Genomic DNA, 17,050 nt, shown 5'->3' on the forward strand with positions numbered 1-17,050 from the left:
TAGAAGCCAAAGAGCATGGCGCTTCTTTTATTCCAAGTCTAGCTCCAGCTCCAGAGCCGGCATGGATTTCCTAAGCATCTGTGCTGTGGTTTCTTTGTCTTTGATCCCAGGGAGGTCACTCAGGAACAAATACTCAAGGTTACTGTATAAAGTAAAAGTTACAGGAGAAGGAAGGTTGTGTTTAGCAAAATATTTGTTGGCTCCATTGTACATATAATAAGACACAAGACTCAATGGGCATTCACGGAAAACACAAACACATGAGCGCTACAACTCTGGTCTATGTTTTCATATATTCTTTCATGTGGATACCACTCTTGGAGGACCATCATCCTCGGACTACAAGGGATTGTCTAAGTAAGTAAAGTACTCGCGAATAATCCCCATATATACCATGAAGATATGTAATCTCATCTGGTCTTGGAAGCTAAGTCGGGTCAGACCTGGTTAGGACTTGGATGGGGGTCCACCAAAGGATACTCGAATATTGTAGACCAGGCATGGGCAAACTTTGGCCCTCCCTCCAGGTGTTTTGGACTTCAACTCCCACTATTCCTAACAGCCTAAGTCCAAAACATCTGGAGGGAGGGCCAAAGTTTGTCCATACCTATTGTTGACTGCATTCAGAAGAAGGTAATGACAAACTACCTTGAGTCTGGCATAAAAAAACTGATTTATTTTATTTATTTATCGTGTCAGGAGCAACCAGACATTTGTATTACATTTTTAACAAAACAAACAAACAGGTAAAACACAAAGTTTGCAAGCTTGGTAGTTAATTAAATGTCCTTTGACCAGTATCCGATGAAACTCATGAAGTCACCATTATTCAACAAGTGACTTATGTCATGTACACGCAAGCCCCACTGAACCTCTAAGTAGATTTGCCCATGAGTGGCCTGTAAATACCCTGACTTGAATTCATAATAATAATAATAATAATAATAATAATAATAATAATGATAAACTTTGGGCTGTTACTATATGGCCACGTTCGAGAGGCATTCTCTCCCGACGTTTTGCCTGCATCCATGGTAAGCATCCTCAGAGGTAGTGAGGTCTGTTGGAACTAGGAAAAATGGGTTTATATATCTGTGGAATGACCACGGTGGGACAAAGAACTCTTGTCTGCTGGAGCTAGGTGTGAATGTTTCAACTGACCACCTTGATTAGCATTTGATGGCCTGACAGTGCCTGGAGCAATCTTTTGTTGAGAGGTGATTGGATGTCCTTGTTTGTTTCCTCTCTGTTTTTGTGCTGTTGCAATTTTAGAGTTTTTTTAATACTGGTAGCCAGATTTTGTTCATTTTCATGGTTTCTTCCTTTCTGTTGAGATTGTCCACATGCTTGTGATTTCAATGGCTTGTCTGTGTCGCCTGACATGGTGATTGTTAGAGTGGTCCAGCATTTCTGTGTTCTCAAATAATATGCTGTGTTTACTCTTAACAACCACCATGCTGGGAATTCCAGACAGGAAACAATCAGGGCCAGCTAACACATCCCAACAAAGGATTCCTCCAGCCAGGAATCAGCCAGGCTGTGAAGCTGCAAGGCAATTCAATTCGAATCAAGCTGGCAGACTGCAACATTCACTCTTGCCTCAAATGGACAAGACCTCTTTCTCCCACCCTCTTTCTACCACCATTCCACAGATACATAAACCTCACTTGCCTAGTTTCCAACAGACCTCACAACTTTTGAGGATGCCTGCCATCAATGTGGAGCTTGGCAATGCTTCTATCTCCTGAATTCTTCATTCTCTTCTCACTCTCTTGTCCCCTCTTTTTAACCCACTCTTGAATCTTCTTGTAAAATTCACTTTGCACTTCCTTCGCTCCGTTGCTACAAATAAAAATAAATGGACTTGAGAAAGACATGGCCCTGTTGCTCACCTGAGCTTATGCAATGCGATGACACCTTTATCCGTGACGTTCCCGCAGGAGATTATCGACAGGCGCAGCAGGCTTTTCTGCAGGGTTGGGGTCTCGCTGAGCCGTTGTAAGCAGTCGTCTTGGATGTACATGCACTTGGAAAGTTTGATTTCCTCAACGTTCTCCAGGCCATCTGACACAGGCAAAATATTTACTGTTAGCATCCATTTCAATAGCAGTACTATCAACAGTGACAGTCCATCAATCCCTCTCCAATGCCAGAAATTAAGCAATGGTGTCACATTAGAAAATGTTGACTATTTCCGCTCTCTTGGCAGCCACCTCTCCAACAAAGTCAACATCGACACGGAAATTCAACACCGCCTGAGCTCTGCGAGTGCAGCTTTTTTCCGAATGAAGCAGAGAGTGTTTGAGGACCGGGACATCCATAGGGATACCAAGATGCTTGTTTATAAAGCTATTGCCCTCCCAATCCTGCTATACCCCTGCGAGACGTGGAAAGTCTACAGATGTCACATACAACTCCTGGAACAATTACTCCAAAAAATCCTGCAAATTTCTTGGGAAGACATGCAGACAAATGTCAGCGTGCTGGAAGAAGCAAAGACCACCAGCACTGAAGCTGGTCCTCCGCCATCAACTTCACTGGACTGGCCACGTTGTCCGGATGCCCGACCACCGTCTCCCAAAGCAGTTGGTCTATTCCGAACTCAAGAACGGAAAACAGAATGTTGGAGGACAGGAAAAGAGATTCAAAGATGGGCTCAAAGCCAACCTTAAAAACTCTGGAATAGACACTGAGAACTGGGAAGCCCTGGTCCTTGAGCGTTCCAGTTGGAGGTCAGCTGTGACCAGCAGTGCTGCAGAATTTGAAGAGGCACAAATAGAGGGCGAAAGAGAGAAACGTGCCAAGGAGAAGGTACGTCAAGCCCAACCAGGACCACCTTCCATCTGGAAACCGAAGCCCTCACTGCGGGAGATGATGCAGAGCAAGAACAGGGCTCCACAGCCACTTATGGACCCACTGCTAGGACACTACACCTGGAGGACCATCATCCTCGGACTACGAGGGATTGCCTAAGTAAGTAAACTATCAACAGTGTTCAGAAACTTCAGCTGAATTGAAATACATGATTTAATAAATAAGTAAACTATCATTCCCAGCCAACTACACTGGAAATCTAGGTTTGAATCCATGATCACCCATGAAACCCACTAAGAGACCTTGGGAAAATTGCATTTTCTCAACCTCAAAGGAAAGTCATGGCAAGCTTTTTCTAAATCTTGCAAAGAAAACCCTTACGGTCAGCATAAGTTGAAAACGATATGAAGGCACACAACAACAATAACAACTCTATTTGTGTACTCCGCCTCCATTTCCCCAAAGGGACTCGGTGCGGCATATATACAGCACAGTGTGCCTAAAACAATGCATAAAATAAACACACAATACAATAAAAGATAAAGCAATAGCATATCAAACAATAATTTAAGCTCAAAACAGCACCCAAATAATCTATGGGAAGAACAAGGACAATAGCTGTTGAAAGTCTGAATTAAGAGACCAGCAATGCTGACTTTGGATGTTTGAAGGGGCAAAAAACCCATTTAATTTGTAGTTTGAACAATGGATACTGAGAGATGAGGGTTTGAATCCCTGCTCAACAAAGTCCTTAGGCAAGTGACACTTTCCCAGCCTCTGAATTAATGCTGGCTAGAAAACCCTATAAGGTAAAGGTAGTCCCCTGACATTAAGTCCAGTCATGTCTGACTCTGGGGTGCTCATCTCCATTTCTAAGCCGAAGAGCCAGCGTTGTCCATAGACACCTCCAAGGTCATGTGGCCGGCATGACTGCATGGAGTGCCGTTACCTTCCCACCGGAGCAGTACCTATTGATCTACTCACATTTGCATGTTTTTGAACTGCTAGGTTGGCAGAAGCTAGGGCTGACAGCGGAAGCTCACGCCGCTCCCCGGAATCGAACCTGCGACCTTTCGATCAACAAGCTCAGCAACTCAGTGCTTTAACCCACTGCGCCACCGGGGGCTCCTTAGTGTCCCCATAGTGTCACTATATGTCAAAAATGACAGTTTGTAAAAAAACCAATATGAACTGTCAAGTCTGTGCCACTTACCCAAATAATCGAATCCCTTATACATGATGCATGATTCCGTGGCATCGATGGCTTGGATCTTGTATTTTCCAAGCGGCCCAGTCGGGAGGCCGTTGTAATTCTGCTGCCATTTATCAAATCCATGATATCGCACAAATGCTCCGCACCGGAGGAGCCACTCTGAAGCCGCTCTGTCTGGGCCAACGGCCTGGATCCGTTCATGGTCCACCCTGCACATGGGGAAAGGGGAGCAAGTTCTTTCCATCTTCAAACAATACAAGCAAGTCATATTACCTGGGAAGCAATCCCACTGGAGCATTGCAGCACACCCAAATACCTGGGAGTCACTCTGAACCGTGATCTGACCTACAAGAAGCACTGCCTGAATATCAAGCAAAAAGTGGGTGCCAGAAACAATATCATACGAAAGCTGACTGGCACAACCTGGGGATCACAACCAGATACAGTGAAGACATCTGCCCTTGCGCTGTGCTACTCTGCTGCTGAGTCTGCATGCCCAGTGTGGAACACATCTCACCATGCTAAAACAGTGGATGTGGCTCTTAATGAGACATGCCGCATTATCACGGGGTGTCTGAGCCCTACACCACTGGAGAAATTACACTGCTTAGCCGGTATTGCACCACCTGACATCCGCCGGGAAGTAGCAGCCAATAGTGAAAGGACCAAGGCAGAGACATCTCTGGCCCATCCCCTGTTTGGGTATCAGCCAGCATGTCAAAGACTTAAATCAAGAAATAGTTTTCTAAGATCTATAGAGACACTCGCAGGAACACCTCAGCAAGCAAGAGTCCAAAAGTGGCAGGCTCAAACCCAGAACCTCAATCAGTGACTGATACCAAATGAGAGACTCTCCCCTGGGCACACAGAAGACTGGGCAACTTGGAAGGCACTGAACAGACTGCGCTCTGGCACCACGAGATGCAGAGCCAACCTCAAGAAATGGGGCCACAAAGTGGAATCCACAACATGCAAGTGTGGAGAAGAGCAAATCACTGACCACCTGCTGCAATGCAACCTGAGCCCTGCCACATGCACCAGGGAGGACCTCCTTGCGGCAACACCAGAGGCACTCCAAGTGGCCAGATACTGGTCAAAGGACATTTAATGAACTACCAAGCTTGCAAACTTTGTGTTTTGTCTGTCTGTCTTTTTTGTTAAAAATGTAATACAAATGTCTGGTTGCTCCTGACAGGATAAAAAAATACCCTTGAGTCTGAGAAAATGTGATTATAAAGTCGGTGGATTGAATATTTGGGAGATTATATCTCCCAGTATGAGCTGGTCTGGGCTCCGAGATCCTCTGGGGAGGCCCTTCTCTCAGTCTCAGTTTTGATCTTTTGTCACTGCATTTTAACTGAAATGTTTTTAACATTGTAAGTAGCTTAATTCTATTTACTTTTACAAGCTTTAATTGTATTGCTTTTACGATCAAGTCAGGGAACTGCTGTGGTTTTTAGTTTTGAGTATCTTTTTATGTTATTTTTAATACTAATGATATTTAATCCTGTTTTAATATTTGTATACTTTAAAACTGTATTATAAAATATACAAATATTGAAATGGTTTAAATGTAAGCTGCTTTGAGTCTCCTCATGGAGAGAAAATCAAGATACAAATAAACATAATAAATAATGTGTTGTCCAAGGATTTCATAACCGGAATCACTGGGTTGCTGTGAGTATTCCAGACTGTATGGCGATGTTCCAGAATGCTTGAAAAGGAACAAAATCTGGCTACCAGTATTAAAAAACACCAGAATCAAGACAGTAAATAATGAACACCACTCCGAAACAGGAGAACTCCAGATAGCAAGCAATCATGAGCCACTTGTCACCTCCCAATCAGAATCATAGAATCATCGAATCAAAGAGTTGGATGAGACCTCATGGGCCATCCAGTCCAACCCCCTGCCAAGAAGCAGGATAATGCATTCAAATCACCCCTGACAGATGGCCATCCAGCCTCTGTTTAAAAGACCCTTCCAGTATTTTCTCTTGGTCATGGGAGTTCTGTGTGCCAAGATTGGTTCAATTCCATTGTTGGTGGAGTTCACAATGCTCTTTGATTGTAGGAGAACTATAAATCCCAGTAACTACAACTCCTAAATGACAAAATCAACCTCCCCCCCCCCAACCCCACCAGTATTCAAAATTGGGCACATGGGGTATTTGTGCCATATTTTGGTCCAGTGAATGAAAATACATCCAATATATGAGATATTTACATTATGATTCATTAGAAAAATATAGTTATGAAGTAGCAACAAAAATAATTTTCTGGTTGGAGGTCACCACAACATGTGGAACTCTATTAAGGGGCAGTGGCATTAGGAAGGTTGAGAAACACTGGCTTAAAACCTTCCGGAGAAGGAGACTCCATCACAGTCCCATCATATTCCACTGTTGAAAAGCCCTTCCTAATGTTTAGGCAGAACTACAGGACATGGGATTCCATCTAAACATTAAGACATCTTCTGGATATGCCATTCTCAAGCATCCCAAGCTTTCAAGAAGCCTCCAAGCTTCCCTTTGGGCCTCAGTCTTACTCCAGACAACAAAGTCCAGGCCATCTCTATGCAGATCTCCTCACTGATTGACTTTGCAACTTTATGGCTACTCAATGCCTATCAAGCTTGTTCATGGCAACATTCACATTTCCTTAAATAGATAAGGGTTCTTTCTACCACCCTGGACATTCCACATATATATATATACACTCCACTTGCCTCACTGCCAACAGAAATAAATAAATAAACAAACAAACAAACTTTATTTATACCCCGCTCCATCTCTCCCAGGGGGACTCGGTGCAGCTTACATGAGGCCAAGCCCGTCAGTGTAGTACATACATTGTAAAACAAAAACATAACAAGACCAGAACATAAATATATCAAATGCAAAGAAATACACTAAACGACACAAACTATATAAAACATGCATTTAAAAACAGAGAATTTCACTGGGCAGGGCCACATTCAAGGCTAAAAAATTTAAAAACTGGGAGATAGGACAATATAAATCATCGGGCCTCTGTAGATGCAATTAGCCAGAGATGCAGGCGAAATGACAGGAGAGAATGCTGCTGGAACATACCACACAGCCCAAAAAACTCACAGAAACCCAGCAATTCTGGCCATTAAAGTCTTCAATAACACATGCAGTTGGGCCAGAGGAAGATACTTAATAAATGCAAAATACTAGCCATTTATAATTTATTCCTTGTGCCCTCACTTGTTGAAAACGCTATTCAGCCAACCCCAGAAGTGTCGCCGTCCATCACAGGAGGCCAGTGTCTTCCATGCATTCCGTTGCCTTATCAACACTTCAGTCAGCATCGCAATGGTCACAACTGTGTCAGCTCAGTGGATTTCTGCTGAAGGAATAACATAACAGGCTAAAAGTGACATCACAGTTAAAACAAAGCTGAGCATACATTCGAAAACACCGGGTCCTCCCAAAGACACCCAATGTAAAATATATATGTATACAAACATAGAGGGAAAGAAGGAATAACACAACATACATTTCATTGGTCTAGTCTTTTGGTAAATGTATTTTAATAGTACTGTATGTTAATCGTTCTGGGAGCAAGCTTAACCATGTTGCACCCTGCCTTGAGCTGCAAGGACAGGCAGGTAATAGAGAAGGAATAATACAACGCAAAACTGTAATAAAACGTCAAACAAATTATCCAGATAAAATTGTAATATTACATTATGTAACAAAATTTGCAACTAAAATTCTGTTCCAGGTTTGAAAGTGTTATTTCCTGTTATTGTCTCTCTCCTGAGGAATCTGTACAAGGACCAAGTAGCAACAGTCAGAACTGACCACGGAACAACAGACTGGTTCAAGATTGGGAAAGGCGTCCGGCAAGGCTGCATCCTCTCACCCAACCTTTTTAACTTGTATGCAGAACACATCATGCGAGGATGTGCGGGGCTTGACGAATGCAAAGCTGGGGTGAAAATTGCTGGAAGAAACATTAACAACCTCAGATATGCAGATGACACCACTCTGATGGCCGAAAGCGAGGAGGAGCTGAGGAGCCTTCTCATCAAGGTGAAAGAAGAAAGCGCAAAAGCCGGGTTGCAGCTAAACATAAAAAAAAACAAGATGATGGCAACAAAAATGATTGACAACTGGGAAATAGAGGGAGAAAACGTGGAGGCCGTGACAGACTTTGTATTTCTAGGTGCAAAGATGACTGCAGATGCAGACTGTGGCCAGGAAATCAGAAGACGCTTCCTTCTTGGGAGGAGAGCAATGTCCAGTCTCAATAAAATAGTCAAGAGTAGAGACATCAGACTGGCAACCAAGATCCATTGCCTACTCAAAGCCATGGTCTTCCCTGTAGTCACCTACGGATGTGAGAGCTGGACCTTAGGGAAGGCTGAGCGAAGGAAGAGAGGCGCTTTTGAGCTGTGGTGTTGGAGGAAAGTTCTGAGAGTGCCTTGGACGGTGAGAAGATCCAACCAGTCCATCCTCCAGGAAATAAAGCCTGACTGCTCACTGGAGGGAAGGAGACTAGAGACAAAGTTGAAGTCCTTTGGCCACATCATGAGGAGACAGCAAAGCCTGGAGAAGGGAATGATGCTGGGGAAAGTGGAAGGGGAAAGGAAGAGGGGCCGACCAAGGGCAAGGTGGGTGGATGGCATCCTTCACAACCACGCCTGGCAGGGACGAGAGACAGGGCCTTCTCAGTGGTGGCCCCTCGGCCGTGGAACGCCCTTCCTGCAGAGATTAGATCAACCCCCTCCTTGCTGGCATTTCGGAGGAAAGTAAAGACCTGGCTGTTTGAACAGGCATTTGACTAAGCAGTGTGATCGATTGACTATCAGAACATGGAATATCGGATAACGAGTTTGGATTCTGATTTCATTGGCGAGACCTGATGGATTTGTTATATTGATGTAGTGATGTATTGATATTGATGTTTAATGATTTGTGATGCTATTGCTTTTAAATGCTTAATGATTTTGTATTGTGTATACCTAAATCAGACATCAGACTGGCAACCAAGATCCATTGCCTAGTCAAAGCCATGGTATTCCCTGTAGTCACCTACGGATGTGAGAGCTGGACCTTAGGGAAGGCTGAGCGAAGGAAGAGAGATGCTTTTGAGCTGTGGTGCTGGAGGAAAGTGCTGAGAGTGCCTTGGACTGCGAGAAGATCCAACCAGTCCATCCTCCAGGAAATAAAGCCCGGCTGCTCACTGGAGGGAAGGAGACTAGAGACAAAGTGGAAGTCCTTTGGCCACATCATGAGGAGACAGCAAAGCCTAGAGAAGACAATTATGCTGGGGAAAGTGGAAGGCAAAAGGAAGAGGGGCCGACCAAGGGCAAGATGGATGGATGGCATCCTTGAAGTGACTGGACTGACCTTGAAGGAGCTGGGGGTGGTGACGGCCGACAGGGAGCTCTGGCGTGGGCTGGTCCATGAGGTCACGAAGAGTGAGAGACGACTGAACGAATGAACAACAGAATAAAATAGTAAATAACACTGACTCGAGTATAAGCCGAGGGGAGATTTTTCAGCCTTAAAAAGGGGGTGAAAAACTAGGCTTATACCCAAGTATATACAGTATATCATATTATATTAAATATAATATATCATGGAGCCCCCGGTGGCGCAGTGGGTTAAAGCGCTGAGCTGCTGAGCTTGTTGATCAAAAGGCCGCAGGTTCGATTCCGCGGAGCGGCGTGAGCTACCGCTGTCAGCCCTAGCTTCTGCCAACCTAGCAGTTCGAAAACATGCAAATGTGAGTAGATCAATAGGTACCGCTCCGGCGGGAAGGTAACGGCGCTCCATGCAGTCATGCCAATGGCCACATGACCTTGGAGGTGTCTACGGACAACATCGCTGGCTCTTTGGCTTAGAAATGGAGATGAGCACCACACCCCAGAGTCAGACATGACTGGACTTAATGTCAGGGGAAAACCTTTTAACCTATAATGTATCATATTATATTAAATCCATTAAATCCATTATGTTAATAATCACTGTATCAAATTACAATAAATCCATTACATGATATGAAATCAAATTAAACAGGGCACGAGTTTAAAATGCATGCTCAAAACAGGCTCGCTTGGGGGGGGGGGATGAGGCGGGGAAACTACAACTCCCAGAAACCTCCCAGCCTTGAGGGTAGCGGGGAAGGATTGTGGGGGTTGTAGTCCTGCCTAAAAGGAAAAGCCTGTGGAGACGGGGAGTGGGCCTTGAAGTGAGGGGGGGAGAGAGAGAGAGGCCTCCTCCCTGGAAGAAGCCTGGCTGGGGGAAAGAAGGAAGAAAAGGCGTCCCCTCACCGCTTCTCCTCCGCCTCTGACTAGGCCTCGCCTCCCAGATCTGCAGGAGGAGGAGGAGCCTCAGAAGGAGAAGGAGGAGGAGGCGCTAGGCCAGGCCGAGGCCTGCTTGGGCCCTCCCTCTAGGACTCCTGGAGAGAAGGCCCAAGGCGGCCCCGGCCTGTGCTAGGCCTCGCTAGGCCCAAGATGGCGCCGCTGCCCGCCCTCCGCCGCCTCCTCCTCCTCCCGCCTCGGCCCTTCCGCCTCCCTTGGCGAGGCCTCGGCACCGGAGAAGGGCCCACAAGGTAAGCGAGGAGCAGGCCCCCCACAATGGCCGAGAAAGGACAGACTCAGGAGAGACTGGGATCCCACAAGGCACCTGACAGCAGGCCTTCTGGGAAGTGTAGTCCACAGGGAGGCTCCCCTCACCATCAACGGCCGAGGCGGAGCAGAGTCTGGACTACACTTCCCAGAATGCAACAGGAAGTTGTCTCTGGCAGATTGTAGTGCCTAAGACTGATTCCCTCCCTATTATTATTACTACTACTACTATTATATTTATTGTTATATTTTCTATTATTTTATTTTATTTTAACTCTTATTGTATTTTATTATTATATTTTCTGTTATTATATTATATTTTATAATATTTTATTATATTATTTTCTATTATTATTATTATTACTATTATATTTATTGTTGTTATATTTTCTATTATATTTTATTTTATACTATTATTGTATTTTATTATTATCTTATTATATTATTATATTTTCTGTTATTATATTATATTTTATATTTTATATTATAATATTTTATTATATTATTTTCTATTATTATTACTATTATATTTATTGTTGTTATATTTTCTATTATTATATTTTATTTTATACTTATTGTATTTTATTCTTATATTATTATATTTTCTGTTATTATATTATATTTTATATTTCCTATTATAATATTTTATTATTTTTCTATTATTATTTTGTTATATTTTATAGTTATATTATTTTTGTCTATTATTATATCTTCTATTATTTCTTTTATTATTATATTCTATTTCTATTACTATTTCTGTTAGTATATTTTATTTTTTACTATTGTATTTTATTATATTATTATATTTTATATTATTTCTATTATATTTTATATTACTTTCTATTATTGTTCTATTTCTATTATTCTTTTATTTCTTTTATTATATATATTATTTTTCTATTACTATATTATTATTTTATATTATTATGTTATATTTATTATATTAATTTTCTATTATATTATTATTTTATATTCTTATTGGTTATATTTATTATATTATTTTATATTATTATATCTTCTATTATTATATTTTCTGTTATTATATTTTATTATATTTTCTATTATTATTTCTGTTATATTTATTATATTATTTTTCTATTATTTATTTACCTTACTTCTATACCGCTGTTCTCAGCCCGAAGGCGACTCACAACAAATACGAACAGCAAAAATTCAGTGCTACAGTATAGAAACAGTTAACAACCTAACACATTACACAATTAATAAACAGTTACTACAATACCCATTCACTGTCGTCTCGTCATCAAAAACATGTTCCAGATTCGTCATCCATTGTTCCATTCCAGTGTTCATTAACCAATCATTGCACTAATTATTCGAACGCCTGCTCAAACAGCCAGGTCTTCACTTTTTTGCGGAATACCATTAGAGATGGTGCTAGTCTAATGTCCGTAGGAAGGGCGTTCCACAGCCGAGGAGCCACCACCGAGAAGGCCCTATCTCTCGTCCCCGCCAGCCGAGCTTGAGAAGCAGGTGGGATCGAGAGCAGGGCCTCCCCGGAAGATCTCAAAGTCCTGGTGGGTTCATAGGCAGAGATGCGGTCGGATAGGTATCTTGGGCCGGAACCGTTTAGGGCTTTAAAGGCCAACGCCAGCACTTTGAATTCAGCCCGGTAGCAGATCGGTAGCCATTATTATATTTTCTGTTATTATATTTTATTTTTATATTTTCTATTATAATATTTTATTATATTATTTTTCTATTATTATTTTGTTATATTTTATTGTTATATTATTTTTTCTATTATTATATCTTCTATTATTTCTTTTATTATTATATTCTATTTCTATTATTATGTTTTCTATTATTATTTCTGTTATTATTTTATTATTATATTCTATTTTATTATTATATTTTCTATTATTACTATTTCTGTTAATATATTTTATTTTATTATATTATTATTATATTTTCTATTATTTCTATTATATTTTATTATATTATTTTTCTATTATTGTTCTATTTCTATTCTTATTCTTTTATTATATTATTTTTCTATTATATTATATTATTTTTCTATTATTATATTATTATTTTATATTATTATGTTATATTTATTATATTATTTTTCTATTATATTATTATTTTATATTATTATTGGTTATATTTTATTATATTATTTTATATTATTATATCTTGTACTATTATATTTTCTGTTATTATATTTTATTATATTTTCTATTATTATTTCTGTTATATTTATTATATTATTTTTCTATTATTATATCTTCTTTTATTTCTTTTATTATATATATTATATTTTCTATTATTATGATATTATTTTATATTATTATTATTATTTGTTATATTTTTTTATATTATGTTTCTATTATTATATCTTCCATTATTTCTTTTTATTATATTATAATATTTTTCTATTGTTATATTTTCTATTTTTTAGTTATTTCATTTTTCCTATATTATTATTATATTTTCTTTTATTATTTTTGTTATTACATTTTATTATTACATGATATTTTCTATTATTTTTTCTTCTTCTAGCACACATTTCTATCAGGACTGAGATCCAAACCGGCTCACGGCCTTAAAAACGATACAAACTCACAAAACATCAATATTAAATAGACACTAGAAATAAAATAAAGGTGACCATTACACTCTACAACAAAATTTGAATAATGTATTGTCGAAGGCTTTCATGGCCGGAATCACTGGGTTGTTGTAGGTTTTTTCGGGCTATATGGCCATGGTCTAGAGGCATTCTCTCCTGACGTTTTTCCTGCAAGAACACTTTTCCTCTGGGTGGATCTTCATCTTTATTCTCGTGGCTTCTTCTCGGTGGTCTTGCAGCTCTTCTGATGTCTGAGGTGGAGTCTCCATTGGCCTGGAGAGCCCAGTTCAGGTGGCTCAGTTCATCTTGGAGAAGGTGGGCTTCGCAGATTCTTTTTGCACGGTCTGCCAAGGCTTTAATGGTGTTTTTTTTTTTTTACTTGGGTGATGGTTGGAGTGTTCTTGCCAGACATCAAGGGAACCACTGATCGCAGAAGGAAGCTGATGAGGAAACACAACATACGAACTATCTACAGACTCACAAAGAAAATCCAACAAATGCTACGTTCAGCAAAGGACAAGAGGGATCCTCTCACCTCTGCAGGAGTCTACCGTGTACCATGCAGCTGTGGACAAGTCTACATAGGGACCACCAAACGCAGCATTGCCCAGACACGAATCAAGGAACATGAAAGGCACTGCAGACTCCTTCAACCAGAGCAATCAGCCAGAGCAGATCACCTGAGGAACCAACCTGGACACAGCATATTATTTGAGAACACAGAAATGCTGGACCACTCCCACAACCACCATGTCAGACTACACAGAGAAGCCATTGAAATCCACAAGAAACAGAAAGGAGGAAACCATGAAAATGAACAAAATCTGGCTACCAGTATTAAAAAACTATAAAATTACAACAACACAACAACAGAGAGGAAACAATCTGGGACATCTAATCACCTCTCACAAAAGTTTGCTCCAGGCACTGTCAGGCCATTATATGCTAATCAAGGTGGTCAGTTGAAACATTCACACCTAGCTCCAGCAGACAAGAGTTCTTTGTCCCACCCTGGTCATTCCACAGATATATAAACCCTTTTGCCTAGTTCCAACAGACCTCACTACCTCTGAGGATGCTTGCCATTGATGCAGGCAAAATGTCAGGAGAGAATGCCTCTAGACCATGGCCATATAGCCCGAAAAAACCTACAACAACCCAAAATTTGAATAAATGTTACTAGTTTGAAAGTGCTATTTCCTGTTTAATTCTGCCGTCCTTACTTGGAAAGCAGTTGTTCTACTCCAGAAACTTTGGGCCCTTCCACACAGCCCAATATCCCAGAATATCAAGGCAGAAAATCCCACAATATCTGCTTTGAACTGTGTTATTTGAGTCCACACTCAGATGATGTCCCTCCTGCGGTTTTATAAACCTTTCCCATGTTTTCACAATAGAAACAATTAGGAAATGACCTTTACGGTATAACCCCGGAACAAAAATTGTGTTACAAAGTGTTCCAAATGTGGAGAATGTAACAATCCCTCTCCCCGCCCCCCACTTACATTTATTTTCAGCCACAACACCTTTGACGTTGCTGTCGTTGGGGCCGGCATCGTGGGCCTGGCTTCAGCCCGGGAGCTGTGCTTGCGGCATCCATCCCTCACCTTTGCTGTGCTGGAAAAGGAGAAGGAGTTAGGTATGGGAGACACATTCACACAACAGCCACATCTACGTATTAAGGATGCTTTTACAGCCAGGCATGGGCCAACTTGGGCCCTCCCTCCAGGTGTTTTGGACTTCAGCTCCCACAATTCCTAACAGCCGGTAGGCTGTTAGGAATTGTGGGAGTTGGAGTCCAAAACACCTGGAGGGAGGACCCAAGTTGGCCCATGCCTGGTCTAGTTGGTTGCAATCCATCATCAATGCCTTCTGTATAGATTCAGTTTCCATGACTTGCTTAATGCAACTTTTTGGGATTTCTGATGTCTTTTGTCGCCTAAATCAGGGCCTTCCACACAGCCATATAACCCAGAATATCAGGGGAGATAATCCACAAAAATCTGCTTTGAACTGGGTTATCTGAGTCCACACTGCCATATAATCCAGTTCAATGTGGATTTTATGCAGATTCGGCGGATTGCTCCCTTAAGGCTTTTTGGAACAGTAACGTGAGCTCATTGTCTGTATATTCTTTTCCACAAGTTTTATATTGTCTGTATTGTCTTTATATTCTTTTCCAGTAAGTAAGTAAGTAAGTATTCTTTTACACCACATTCAGTTCCTAAAAACTTAGGCCACATTTATACTTCCATATAAAACCCAGATTATCGGCTTTGAACTGGATTATATGGCAGCGTAGACTCAGGGCCCTTCCACACAGCCATATAACCCAGAATATCAAGTCAGATAATCCACAATATCTGCTTTTATTTATTTATTTACTTACTTACAGTATTTATATTCCTTTTTTACAGTATTTATATTTTTATTTATTTATTACAGTATTTATTTTTATTTATTATTTATTTATTTATTACAGTATTTATATTTATTTTTTACAGTATTTATATATTTTATTTTTTATAGTGTGTGTATATATATATATATATATATATATATACACACACACACACACAGTATTTATATTCTGCCTTTCTCACCCCACAGGGGACTCAGGGCAGATTACAATGCACATATGCATGCCAAACATTCAATACTGCCTAGACATGCAACATATATAGACAGACACAGAGGCAATTTAACATTCCAGCTTTTCCGGCTTCATGAGGGTATGTTCGATTCCGGCCACAGGGGGAGCTGCTGCTTCACCGTCCACTTGTAACACTGGGTCCTTTGATGGAGTACTTCCTCATTCTTTTGCATGCTGCTGGAAGGTTTTATGGCATTGTTGTTGTTTATTTGTTCAGTCGTTTCTGACTCTTCATGACCTCATGGACTAGCTCACGCCAGAGCTCCGTCGGCCGTCACCACCCCCAGCTCCTTCAAGGTCAAGCCAGTCACTTCAAGGATGCCATCCATCCATCTTGCCCTTGGTCGGCCCGTCTCCCTTTTTCCTTCCATTTTCCCCAGCATCGTCTTCTCTAAGCTTTCCTTTCTTCTCATGATGTAGCCAAAGTACTTCATGATGTGGCGTTGTAAATTAGTTAAATTAGCCTCCCGGCATAAAGCGGTACCTAAATTTCCTACTTGACAGATGCAACTGCCTTTCAGGATGCAGAGGTCGACAGCAACCTAGACTATTAATGGTTGGGAGCTTACTCTGACCCTGGATGGCTTCAAACTCATGACCTCTTGGTCAGTAGTGATTTAATGCAGCTGGCTACTAACTAGCTGCGCCACAGCCCGGTCCTGTAACCCAGAATATCAAGGCAGAAAATCCCACAATATCTGCTTTGAACTGAACTGAGTCCACACAGCTGGATAATCCAGTTCAATGGTCAGTAGTGATTTAATGCAGCTGGCTACTAACTAGCTGCGCCACAGCCCGGTCCTGTAACCCAGAATATCAAGGCAGAAAATCCCACAACATCTGCTTTGGACTCAACTGAGTCCACACAGCTGGATAATCCAGTTCAATGGTCAGTAGTGATTTAATGCAGCTGGCTACTAACTAGCTGCGCCACAGCCCGGTTCTGTAACCCAGAATATCAAGGCAGAAAATCCCACAATATCTGCTTTGGACTGAACTGAGTCCACACAGCTGGATAATCCGGTTCAATGGTCAGTAGTGATTTAATACAGCTGGGTACTAACTAGCTGCGCCACAGCCCGGTTCTGTAACCCAGAATATCAAGGCAGAAAATCCCACAATATCTGCTTTGGACTGAACTGAGTCCACACAGCTGGATAATCCAGTTCA

The 17,050-nt window shown here is 41.2% G+C and overlaps 2 protein-coding genes across 7 annotated transcripts in view; one reads left to right on the forward strand and one right to left on the reverse strand.

The window, feature by feature from the left end:
• On the reverse strand, positions 1 to 14,812 carry DMAC2L (distal membrane arm assembly component 2 like). 6 transcript variants are annotated; one of them, XM_060752903.2, is made up of 5 exons: positions 14,754 to 14,812; positions 7,261 to 7,399; positions 4,028 to 4,236; positions 1,893 to 2,064; positions 1 to 142 (listed from the first exon to the last, which is right to left on the reverse strand). In XM_060752903.2, exons 2-5 carry the CDS (start codon positions 7,362 to 7,364, stop codon positions 28 to 30), a joined length of 600 nt encoding a protein of 199 aa, XP_060608886.2. In that variant the 5' UTR covers positions 7,365 to 7,399; positions 14,754 to 14,812; the 3' UTR covers positions 1 to 27. The 6 variants fall into 6 exon arrangements, with proteins under 6 accessions (XP_060608886.2, XP_060608895.2, XP_067319243.1 ...); XM_060752912.2 differs by having other exon boundaries at positions 7,261 to 7,402; positions 14,754 to 14,772; XM_067463142.1 differs by having other exon boundaries at positions 14,733 to 14,754.
• Positions 10,521 to 17,050, forward strand: part of L2HGDH (L-2-hydroxyglutarate dehydrogenase) — a 19,630-nt gene continuing 13,100 nt past the window's right edge. Inside the window, exons 1-2 of the mRNA XM_060752849.2 lie at positions 10,521 to 10,618; positions 14,745 to 14,866. Coding sequence (XP_060608832.2) covers positions 10,521 to 10,618; positions 14,745 to 14,866 — 220 coding nt within the window. The remainder of the gene's footprint in view (positions 10,619 to 14,744; positions 14,867 to 17,050) is intronic.

The sequence above is a fragment of the Anolis sagrei genome, chromosome 1, assembly GCF_037176765.1.
Source record: "Anolis sagrei isolate rAnoSag1 chromosome 1, rAnoSag1.mat, whole genome shotgun sequence".
NCBI classification, from domain to species: Eukaryota; Metazoa; Chordata; class Lepidosauria; order Squamata; family Dactyloidae; genus Anolis; species Anolis sagrei.